Consider the following 13059-nt stretch of genomic DNA (forward strand, 5'->3'; position numbering starts at 1 on the left):
AATGTATATATAAACATTCTGTATAATGTACATGGAACGTCCAATAGCACATAATTATGAATTTACCATGACAAAATTAATGATTTATTTGCATTTTGTGGAAAAGGGTACTATGGCCTTTTTATTAAATTACTTTCATAATGAGACTTTCTACCTAAATATATACTTTCCTATTGCAGGACTAAGATTATAGCATGTTTTAATTAACAAACGGCTAAAATGTGATGCTATGGTACTAACATCAATTAGATGAAAATGTAAATTTTATGACAAACGTTTTACATGAGTGGGCATGTATCAGTTCTATTACTCTTTACCTTATGCACCTGTTGAACAGAGATATGTCAAAGGTACATACTTATAGATATGAGAAATAGACACGTACGATGTTCCTCAACTTCAACAGCTTCTGCTCCACCTTCTACTCTTTTTTTGCTTGCTGGATTAATGGTGCTCCTGATTTGCTCTTCCCAGGGCCTCATGTTAAGGCATGGTGCTAGTCCTCTGCGGCCATACTTTCACTCTGTGTTTCAATAGCAATTCTTTCACACAGCTTTTAAGTTCCTGAAACCGTTTCCATAGACCTCAATGGTCCAGGCATACGAAGAGTTCACTTCTGAGAAAATCTGCTGCCATGATCTACTTCTCGATTCAGCAGTGGCTTTCTTCACTAATAGCCCGTTTGGTTTAGGATTTTTTTCTTTAGCCACGTCTAATGCATGTACTAGCAGTTCTGCCTCACTAAATGTAACCTTTGTCAAATGCTCAGAAGCGGTGGTTGATGTTTTAAAGGTGTTCTTGGCTGTGGTCTCTTGTTTTGTAATGACTGGTAAGGGTTGTAAATCCAAAACAAGCATTTGAAATGCACTAGGTCTCGCATTTGTGAGAGTTAGAGCTATTGGCATTGAAACTTACAATGTCTTTTACCTATGTGTTTTGATTTGGAGTGTAGTGGGTGTATGTCAGGTGCCACAGCATCCCTCCCAGGCCTGTCATTAGAGGAGAGAGGACACAACAAGGTCGCCATCGCAGAGTGTTTTTGCCTAAATCCTACAGACTGGCTGTGATACCCTAGAGATGCAACCCTTTCTAGTGTGTTTACCTAAACTTTTATAGCAACAAACAAGCCACAAAGAGACACCTTTGTGGCATTTAACCCAGAGAATGAGTTAGAAGCAAAAAAGGAGGCAGCCGCATATTTCTGTGTTAAATTTGTAAAGGAGTTATTCCTCTACATTGACAATACCAGCCTAATATTTTAAAACATTGACTGTATACAAATAGAATAACAGGAGTGGCAGCTTAACTGCAAATGAATTTTAGCAATGTTGTCAAGAATGGCACCTGCTTTGCAGCGCTATGAAATAGCAGAACCTGTATTACCAAGCACTATGTTTTAAAACATGAGTTATTCCCAGACTACCCCAACACTCACCAGACAAAGAACCCTAGGGGAGAGGATGTGGTGTAAAGGCCAGAGCTGTCGACCTTGGAGCTGGGGAGCATGGTTCTTGTCTCGGTGCCTGCTCAACATCCTGTAATTCTGAGCAAATCACTTAATCTCCCCTTGCTACCAAAAATAAATGTGTTCTTGTGTAACATAACCGGTACTCATGTAAAGCTCTGCAATACCTTTGTATCGAGTTTGTGGTAACGGAACTCTATTTGAAGAGGCCCAATTTACATCCAAAGGAAGGCTAGATGTTTTTTTGCTATCAAGCTTGAGGCCGTGAAGTGCTTAGGTCTACAGTCACAACTCCTTTCCCACCATTCTGGAGACAACATCTTTAGCCATCTTCTTGCCTAGAACTAGCCTGTGTGCTTGGTTGGTGACCCTCCAGGGGTTATCAGGAGCACTTGCTATTATCTAGTGCTAAGCTCTACTCAAGTCATTTGGTTAATGCACCCACTGCAGAGGTCTTGACAGAAGCAGATTGTCACAGATTACAATCCTGACATAGCTTTTTCATCAATTCATCTCTGCAAGGTTGGTGCAAATGAATTATAGCGATTTGGTTAAGAATGGCACCAGCACAGCATAGCTATGAAATGGCAGAACCTATATTACCAAGCGATCTATAAAAAAAAGTTATTTACCGACTCCCCCAACATGCACCAGACAAACAACCCTAGGGTTGAGGATGTGGAGTGAGGGCAAGAGCTGCCGACTTTGGAGCTGGGGAACACAGTTCAAGTCTCTGCGTCGGCCCAACATCCTGTGATTCTGGGTAAATCTTTTAATCTCCCCTTGCTACCAAAAATGAATGGTTTCTTGTGAAATGTAACCAGTGCTCATGTAAAGTTCTGTAATATCTTTGTATTGCGTTTGCGCTATATAAAACTGCAAAATAAAAAAATAAAGCGATCCAATACCTTTATGTTGAGTTCGCGCTACATAAAACTACAACAAAAAAATAATAATAATTGTGACATAGTTTTTTCACCTCTGCAAGGTCGATGCAAATGAATTATAGCGAATTCGTTGAGAAAGGCATCCGCTTTGCAGCTCCATGAAATGGTAGAACCTGTATTACCAAATGCTATAGAAAAAAAAGTTATTCCCAGGCTGCCTCAACATGCACCAGACAATGAACTCTAGGGGAGAGGATGTGGTGTGAGGGCCAGAGTTGTTGTGGAACATGTTTCAAGCCTTGGCGATGTGATTCTGGGCAAATTACTTAATCTCCCCTTACTACCAAAAAGAGCTGTAACACCTTGGTTTCGAGTTTGCGTTATATGAAACTGCAAAAAAATAAATAACGCAGTGAAATACCTTCTTGTTGAGTTTCCACTACATAAAACTGTCAAAACAAAATAAATAAATAAAAAAGTCCCTGCAGAAATCGCAGAAAAAACAGCAGGGTGCCCGAAATCAAGGAAGACAAAGAAACAACATACCGCCATAAGCAAGGCAAAAGAGAAAAATAGTACACTGGCATGAAGCTTTCTGGCTGATCGTGCAATAATCCATGTAACAGGGTCAGTCTCCAAGGCTGTAACAAAACAGTCTCAAGGCGAGACAAACATAAAGCATTTACCAACTACATCAAGGAATTCTTTTAATGCAGGACCAGGAACGAATGAGAGTGATGGACATATGGGTGTGGTTAAAGCCCTCAGAATAGATTACAACATGTCGATAAGAGTAGCGATTGCGTGCTGCTATGCTCGATGTAAAAACGGCAGCCAAAGAGGAGCAGCAGGCTTGTAAGATGATGCTCTTTCCAGTGAAAGGCACAAACACCAGTTCTATGATTAGAGGGACTAAGGAAGGGAACTAAAGATTGCATATTTCCTTTTTTATTTGTAATTCCCTGTCGACAGCCATTTTCTGCAGAAGGGGATTTTTCAGTGCAGTAATATTGTTTGGTATTATTTGATGAAAAACTGCATGTGTAAAAATGTCATTAGGAATTAACAATTAGTAAATCAGATACCACATGTCCTGGGAAAAAACCTCATAAATGTAGGTCCCACTCGCAATTTACCACTCAGTTACAGTACCTACAGGTGTGGAATTAACACACCTGAATACCACTCATCTTGAATCAGGCACTTCGTGGAGGGAAGTGCGTTAAGTAACTACAGATTGTAATTTTAGATAATACCATCAAAAGTAGCACTTCACAAAATGCCCTCTGTCCCATAACTACAATAATTACAGTAAATGTTGAGTTAAACCGTTAATGTTACCTGGATTGTGGGATGTGAGCGGCTTGTTTTTCAAACTGTTGATGATATTTGTCACTGCCACCTTGGCATGGACGCCAGCATAATAAGCCATCTTGGGTTCATTTACATCTGCACAGTCGCCAATAGCATAGATATTGGAATGCCCTTCCACTTGGAGATGTTTGTTTACCTTTAAAGCCCCATTACTTGCTAGTTTGTCATCTGTTATAAAAAAAACAAATCAATAATCGGCATTTGAAAGTGATAATGAACCTAGTAAACCTGTCTAATAAAAAGTGAAATACATTTTAGACCCTCCAAGCATTCAAACTAATTACAGATGATGTCACTACCTGCTTAAGAACAGAACACTATTTTCCAATGGTCTAGAAGAACAAGTTACTTACCTTCCGTAATGCATTATCTGGTAAAGACAATATTTAGCCACAGATTCCTTACCTTTGAATTTCCAAGGTGCCATACTGAATCCAGAAGATTTTTGCAGGAGCAGTACACCTGCGCGCCAGTATGTGGCATCAATCGGCTCTGTGCATCGAAAGTAACATAGGTTCCACCTTGGCACACTGACATCCGTTACTTTTTCATTACTTTGCACGCCAGGAGCACAGAGCCATGAAGTGCATTAACATTGGTGTGCTCAAACGAGGGCCCTAAAATGGAGTATCCTCATCTCTAGAAATCGTGTTTGATAGATATTATTCTAACTTGTATTGCTGTTCCAGGAGCCAGTCCCCATTTTTTAGAAATATTAGCAAGTCAGGCGTTAGAACACTGCAGGATTCATTATAGAAACATGTCATAGGCCTAAGTGGGGCAAAGGGCATTCCATTTACGGCTGTCCCGCAACATACACCATTCCACTGGTAGCTTCGCTGATCCTGGTGATGACTCTTCAAGCCAACTGAGAGGATTGCCTTCCGAACAACAGGCAGACCCTTGCCAGCCATTTCAGATATGGGGTCGGGGTCCTTCACTTAGACAGGACAGGCAGAAGGGTTGCCACTGCTATGCTCTCAGATTTTGAATATAGGGTGTACGTAGTAATTCTTTAGGCTTTTAGGATCATACAAAGATGGTGGGGTTGTTTATCTTCAATTACCTTGATCGCAATGATGATCACTGTTTTATATTTCATCTGCCTAATTATCGCTACCCATGCTTTTAATAATTGGATGCAATTGCTTCAATAAATGCATTGAAATCCAATCTGCCTTTGCATGTGTGAGTCTTTTGACTTAAGTGAAAGGGGTATGATCTGTTCAGCACGACTTCCCTGAGGAGCCGGACTCATGTACAGATTGCCACAAATCACCTTTGCTTCTAGGTTTTGGTGAGGCACTGCGGGAAAGTCAGGAATCAGGCTGACAGTTTCTGGATGGCATGAGACTGACTTAGTCATCCACACTTGGTGGTGCTGCCACCCTAAAACATGGAGTCTAATTACCATAATAGAAACGGCACAACAAGTTTTCTGACCATTGGGCACTGGGAGATGCACTACGGTGTAATGTCAGTGCTCCCTTTTTGGAGGGTAGTTGAACCCAGGAGGAGCAACTTGTGGAAGGAGAAGCCATGGGGGAGGTGGGAAGGGAGAAGGATAAGGTGAGAGCTGACAAAATAATTGATGAGACAATCTAGTGGTCTATACAATATTTATTTTGCAGCCTGAGTAAATTTGAAGTATTCAATGGCAAAAGTTACACTGAAAAGTGATACATGTAAAGTCACCAAATGTCTTGGACCATATGAACACTGAGCTATACTATGAATGGGCTCAGTTAAGTAAAGGAAAGGTTGGATGCAGCTTTTTTAGACTAGAGGCCTCCAGCTGAGGTGGTTGCTCCTCAAGAAACCAACATCAAGGGATCCAAAAATGGAAGATCATGTATACACATTTCACTGTGCTCATGATACAACAGTGTATAGGAAGTTAGCTGTGCTATTTCAAAAGAACGTTATTACTAAGATGTGGTTAATAAAGAATGCTCAGAGAGGATGATGTTAATTTGTGTGGAGATCAATTGGTCTCTTTCATTCATTACTGTCAGTGGCGGGGTTGTAGTTGATCCATATACTTCCCAAGTCATAATTGCTTGGGAAAGAGGACTTATAATAATTGGGGGGAGAATGTTATTATGTACAAAGCTTGCAACTGGACACCACCAACTACAGATAGACTGACATGAAATCAAGCTGGCAACATCATTAATGACAGAGGAATTACATTTAATAAACTCTTGGCCATACTTGACATCAGTGTGACCAGGAGAATACATATTATGTGAATGAAAATTGTTTGGCATATATAATTGAGTATTTTCTAGTCTCTAAAGTCCTGGGTCCCACTAAGGCTTGAATGCTTCTCTGACCATGCTGTAATAATCGTTAAAGTAGGCATACCAGTCATTAGCTACAATATGTTTGTTGACAATTTAAAAAGGTTCTGTTGGCTAAGGTTGCTTGTACATAACGCAGACAATGATAAGAATCTATGTGTCCTTTGAACAAAAGATGGAGACTGATGAAGTCTCTGAAGCTTTAAAAGGTATCCCATGAGTAGAAACACTTGTCTACACTACAAGCCTAAGGGGCATACTTAAGAGCCCCTAGCGCCACCTTAGTTCCACAATGCATGCATTGCGCCACTTTTTTAAACCCCTGTGCCACATTATTCCTGTGCCAGGTATAATGTATGCAAGAGGGGCGTTCCGTAGCAAGGAGGCCCTCCAAAATAGTGCAGTGAAATGTAACAGATTTCACTGCGTGATTTTTGGTGTCATTTTAACACCTGCTTAGAGCAGGCGTTAAAATGATGCTCCCATAGAAGCCTATGGGTCTCCTTGCACTTTGCTACACTAGCATCCAAATTTATGACGCTAGAGTAGCAAAGCGACACAATAGCATGAAAAATGTTGACACTATTGTGGTAAGGACCGCCATGGTGCAACATACTACAAACACGGCACAACCATGGTGTTGTCACGGGCAGGTAGAGGGGGCATAGAAAAAGAGGCGCATGAGCTCTGATGAGCCATTTTTTGTTGAATATGGGCCTATGTGCATTAGGGCAAGACAGATTGCAAGCTCTCTGAAAAACCTACAGCAGGCTCAAGCTATCGGGAAGAGGAGCCTTTCAAAGACAGCCTTGAAGGATATATGGCCAACAGTTAATAGTGAAAAACAAAATTATAGTTAGCGTAAATGCATGAAGAAAGAGGAAAATCCACACTTCATCAAGCCTGAAGCAGATTGTGCATAACCAAATTCTTCAAGGCAAACACACTCACACATGGCATTTTCATATGAAAATTATCAAGTTAGATAACATATCTGTCACACCATTAATAACTACCTTTATCGTGCAAGAAATATCTCATACAATCCCAAAGATGGCAAACAACAAAGCATTGGAGTGGCCTACATATGGGGCAGCAGAAGGGTTTCATAGTAGGGCTGGGAGTACACACAACCTGGCTTTTTAACCAGCTGCTTGCTGGTAAAGACATTCTTACATCCTTTTTAAAGCGTACCACTAAGGTTTTTAGAGGTTTGCTAAATACAGACTATAAAAACCTAGCCAAAGCACTGTTCAATCTCACAGGTACATAGTTCTGATATGGTACACTTAGACCAATGTGGACATATTCCCACTGGAGAGTTAGATATCAACAATACAATTGGTAAAGAAACAACGGATTATTTGAGCAAACAGATTATAACCTCAGCTATAATATTTCTGATGCAGAAAATGTTTTTATTGGGTGAATTGGCATTTTCAGTATGAGATATTTGAACACATGGAATTTCCCTCTCAGTTCACCACCCTGATTGTATCATTGGACTATAGATCGAGCTTGAGTGTTTTTTAAAAAGAAGATATCTGGACTGAACATTATTACATTAGGCAAGCTCCAGGGCTGCCCAATAACACATGTTTCTCTTGCTTTCTTCCATTCATAATTGTTCGCCCGGTGATTAGTCTGCAGTCAAGGTAGCCAAAACCTAAGGCTAAATTGTACATAGATCATTATTTCTGAGCACTTACAGAGACAACATTACCTACTACATTCAAACTCAACTGTATGTAAACCTCGCCAGCTACAAAATTAATAAAGGAAACAAGGCAGTTTGAATTAATTCAGACATCTAGGTTGTTTCCGCAATATTACACGTTTGCTACCCTTGCATACATATCAAGAAAAACATGTCCAACTTTTTGAACTAAATGACATTTACAATAAAGAGCAGCAAAACAATTTAAATATTAACATTTGACTCAGGATCCCTATTCACTGATTCACTCATGTATCTGCAGTGCTACCTCTGCTCTAAGTAAACCTTTAGTTTGTGACAGTTATTTCACCCAACTGATAAATCAAATACATTTCTCACCACAAGCTAAAGATGACTGCCCCTTATGCAAGGAAGGCAATTGAAAGCACAGGCTTTGGTTGTGCTTTAAGTTATAATAATATTGGAAGTGTGTCATTGAGTACTTGGGACAATTGTTGAGGTTTGATCTTGAACCCTCATCCACGACTGCTAACTTAGCTACAGCTAGTTCAGCCACTAACTTCCTTCCAGGTTAGTAGGAACTGTTATTCATCTAGACTCTCGTGACCAGGTCAATAATTACCTACGTCTGGAAATCACAAGAAGATCTTTATTTTGGACACTGTCTCATTAAAATGCACAACATATTGTGCATGAGGGAATCTTATGCTCCAAGAAATTATTCAACTGAAAACGATCACAAAGATTTTGCAAGCATATAGTATAAGCCAGGGTGATGAAGTTTTAAACTTTGATACATAATTGGCCTAAAATACTTGACTCTATTGGATTATGTTGGGAATTGAATTGTGATATGCGTAGTGTTTCATCCATTTAAATAAAAATGGCTTGAGGCCTTATTGACAAACTGAGAAATCAGCCACCATTTCAATTCCCTCACATATCTCATTAGTATTCCACATTTTGAAAAACTCAGCAGTAGCCAGGAGACTTAAGGTACAATTCAGCTTGATCACAAGATTTAAGCCTTTCATAACAAACATCTCGAAGCAGCACATGAATACATACTCGAAATTTGTAAGTGTTAGAACCTGGATCTCTAGTTGGCAGAGGTATGCACCCTGTCCAAGTAGGGACAGCAATTCTAGTCAGGGTAAGTCATAACACAACCTAAATTATCCTGTGCTCACCCTCCGGTAGCTTGGCACAGAGCAGGCAGGTTTTAGCTTAGAAGGCAATGTGTAAAGTATTTGTGCAATAATTCATAGAATAACACAGTGAAAACACCTCAAAAAGACTCTACAACAGGTTAGAAAAAAAGATTATGATTTTATAAATAAAACAAGATCAAAACGTCAAAAATCCAATATGTAGATCCTAAAATATGTAATTTTAAAGATTTTAGGTCAAAATAACACATAGAAGCGTAAAGCATTAACTGTGGTCATCTGGTCGAGCTGGCCTGGGACAAAGTCACAAGTTTAGGCTGTTAAATCTTTGAAAGTCTTACTTAACCCCGATGGGCACCATAGCCAGGGACCAGACTGACACTCTCCCGGCGGTTGGATTACCGTGGGGATCTGAGGGTCTTCAGTACCTAGGCATATGATTGGCACATACTGCTGACAAATGTTATGACCTTAATCACGGTAGGGTATTGGAGGGATTACGGGCTTCCGTCAGATTTTGGAAAAAGTTACAGCCTTCATTGATGGGTAGAGCAGCCACTACCAAGATGGTTATACTGCTGTGGTACCAATATGGTCTGCAGAATACCTCTATGATATGCAGTACCAAGTTCACACTTTACACGCTTAGTTAGTTTAATAATAGGCTTGTTATGGGCTAATAAGAGGTAGAGAGTGAGCCTGCCTATGCTGCAGCAGACATGGGAACGCAGAGGGACTGAGCTCCCTCATATAGAAGTTTATTATTTTGCCTCCCAACTGCAGCATGCAGTCCATTGGTTTAACCCTAACAGTAATTGGAAGAAGAAGTTTTTACAGGGTTTGTGTGGGGAGTATACCCTGCCAGCTTTGTTATTGAGAAACCGGACAGAGCGAGGAAGGGTCCCTTATATAGTGCAACAAGTATGTAATGTATGGACTCGTACGGTGTCAGTCGTGTTGTGTTGCACCCCATACACTAGGGATGCATTGTATGGGATATGAAGCCATTTGAGAGGATTGCCTTGGATATGTCCATAAAAAATGGAAGGCTGGGGGGTGTGATATCCTGGGAGATCTTTATCTTGGAGGGCAATGTGACCGGGTGACTCAAGGAGGACACGCAGTCAGCATGTTAACAGTTCAGGTGAGTTTTATTTTGGATGTGCACGATAGGTATTCAGTATGATATTGTGTCCTATTTTGGTGACTGCTGTGATTCAGGTTCTCCCTTTTCTTGGTTCTTATCTTCCAGGGCTCCTGGGAGGTACATGTGAGGAAACACAAGATAAAGCACTGGTAAGTAGGATATCCTATCTATAGGTTTTATCTTTTCCCTTACTTCTTTTCTTGTCTTTCCTTTCCCTGTTATTCTGACTTTCCTTTCTTTGTCAGTTTTTCTATCCTTTGGGTCTTTGATCTGTGGTGGGCTATGTTTCCTTCTTTCCTCTTTCTCTTGTTTTCCTTTTTTCTGTGGCCCATTTCTGGCTTGCTCCTTTGAGTCCTTTTCTCTCCCTATGTCTCCCTGTTGTCCTGTTTAGACCTTTGTCCCTTCACCTTGCTTACACTCCCTAGCTGTCTTTGGTAGCTCTCTTTCTGGCTGTCTTTTTCTCTGGGTTATACGTTTTCTTTCTTCCTGTCTTCTTTGTATTCTTCGTTCTTTCCCCTAATTCCTTCTTTCCCCTCCCTTGTTGTGCACTCCCCACCACCACACCCCATCTTCTATGTGTGGCAAAAATGGAGGTTCCCTGTTCTACCCCCCTTTCCCTTGCCTCTATGTTTGTGTCGTGGTAATCCCTCCCAACCACCCCTGTTTTTCCCTTCCCCGAGAGTGACACGCACCTGGAGTGGCCACACTTCTCCAGAAGCGTGGCTGGATGACGCGCGGGGCGCCTCACGCGCTGCTTGTGGAGTTCTGGATCCCTCCTGGGAGTGATCTGGTGACTCCTCGACTCGGCTTGTTTCTCCGGTCGTCCTCAAGTCGGCACACGCCTCCTTCGGCTGCTTCCTCCTCTCCCTCCTGGGCCATCTTCCTTTTTACCGCCGAAATGGCACGCAGCCCTTGCCGCTGCTCCTCGGGACCCAGAAATCGTGGGGGTTTGGTCGACAGACCTTCCCCTTCCGGGTTGGAAGCGGCAGAGCTAGTCTGCACTGCATCCACGGACGGGTCTGTTGTCGGAACCCGCCTGTCACAGGCAATTTATCACCCAACTAGACGCAATTGACTCTTTCCAGCTGGGGAAGGGCCAGTTCTTACAATATACTAAAATGGTAACGACGGCTTGCAGTTTGATCTCTGGCGAACCTCCGGCTTCGGCCACATTGACTGCACTGTTGTCCCTGAGAGTTGGAAGGAGACTGATTTCCTATATTTATAGAGCCTTGAGAGACGACATCCCGAGCATTACGCTGCATAGGTGGTGGGCGGGGGGTGGTACTAGATGAGGATGTTTCTGCCTCAGAGTGTAAATACATGTATGAAGGTGCTAAGACTGGTACCTCATATGCAAGATTTAAACTTATACAATATAACTATAATCATCAGACGCATCTAGCACGAAACATCCTTCATCATATATATCCTTTGCATTCTCCTAGGTGTCCGCCCTGTGCTGCGGCGTCGGCTAATTTCTTCCGTATAGTGTGGCATTGTAGTGCACTGGAATTATACTCGAAGGGCATAGTGATGGCCTTGGAGGGAGCCACCTCGTGGAAAACTGTAGGTTCCCCTAAGGTGATACTGTAGGAATGGCTCCCTGGGCCAAAGGGGAAAAACCTAAGCCACAAATTTAAACTGTTGGGACTCTTGTTCGCAAAACATTGTATTGCAATGAAATGGCTTAGTCCTATTCCCCCAGAGTATGGGTACTGGCTTAGGGATTTCTCCAATTGGGCAGTGGCAGAGGAGGTTAGGATGAAACATGTACAAACAGACGCAAGGTTAATGGACGACACAGAGGCTTGGACACATATGCTTCAAGAACTTAAATCACCTGATACTCCATTTGTTACTGCTGGGGATACATAAATTAATTGGCGGTGTTTCATTCCTGTTGTGGTTGAGGGATGCACAGATGCCAGGGAGAGGGGTATAAAGATCAAGGAACCTTGCTGGTGGAGAGGCTGACAAAGGCAAATTGCTCACTAGGTCTATGAATACATAACAGAACTTGCAATAGGTACCGATTGTACAATAATGTCAAGCTGACTGAGATGTACTGGGAGCAGTAGGGTGGGTGGGCGGGTGTTGGGGGCTGGCACTTTTTTTCATTGTTGGTAACCATTCTGTCAGTGAATGTCTGAATTTAGGCATAATTGTAATGCTGTAATCATATGAAATGCCAATTGTTTGTGATGCGATGATGTATAAAATAATAAAAATACATACAAAAAAAGGTCACAACTTCAGGCTTACTATGATGGAGCGGGGGCCAGCTACAGGGACCAACTTAGGTATGCTGAACACAGTATTTTAACTACAGGGGCGCAGTCCACAGAGCGCTGCTTTGCGAGGCTTTGCGTTGTACGGTGTTGGTTTCAAAAAGCTGTGCGGCAAGGCTTTGTGAGGCTTGGCATGATTTTGTGTTGATTTTGGTGAGCTGAGCAGCGAGTCTTTGCAGAGCTTGGCGTCGCTTTGCATCAATCTTGGGGATCTGTGTGACAAGGATTGCAGAGTTTGGCGCTGCTGTGTGTTGGGTGCGGTGGGCTGGCAGCTGCACGGCGAGGCTTTGCGGGGCTGTGCACTGTCTGGTGTTGAGTCTGGTGAAGCTGGCAGCTGCGCGGCAAGGCTTTGGGGGAGCTTTGTGTTGCTTTGCAGCAGTTCTGATAACATCATAAAGGGTGGAGCACATTAGGCCCACTTTCAAGGCAGGGCTGACTCACAGCTTGCAGAGTCCAGGTGCAGGTGGTTCAAGTTGTTGATGTCCCTGAGACTTGGCAACAGGAGGCAAGCTAACAAGCCCTTGGAGATCACTTGTGGTGGGAAGGCAGAGTTCTCCCAGCGGAGTCCGGGAGCAGCAGGGCAACAAACAGAAAAGCAGTTCAGTCGAGTCTTTTGAGCAGCATAGCAGTATCGCTGACAGAGTCCTGTTGTAGGTCCAGAAGTGTCTGAATTGATGGAGTCAGAGACCAAGTACTTATATCAAAATGTGACTTTGAAATGGGGAAGACTTCAAAGAGTGGTTTT

At 42.2% G+C, this 13059-nt stretch overlaps 1 protein-coding gene across 1 annotated transcript in view; it reads right to left on the reverse strand.

Annotated features, from left to right (window-relative positions):
* Positions 1-13059, reverse strand: part of AIFM2 (AIF family member 2) — a 409481-nt gene that overhangs the window by 134755 nt on the left and 261667 nt on the right. Inside the window, exon 9 of the mRNA XM_069240557.1 lies at positions 3694-3894. Coding sequence (XP_069096658.1) covers positions 3694-3894 — 201 coding nt within the window. The remainder of the gene's footprint in view (positions 1-3693; positions 3895-13059) is intronic.

The sequence above is a fragment of the Pleurodeles waltl genome, chromosome 6 (genome assembly GCF_031143425.1).
Source record: "Pleurodeles waltl isolate 20211129_DDA chromosome 6, aPleWal1.hap1.20221129, whole genome shotgun sequence".
Taxonomy (NCBI): Eukaryota; Metazoa; Chordata; class Amphibia; order Caudata; family Salamandridae; genus Pleurodeles; species Pleurodeles waltl.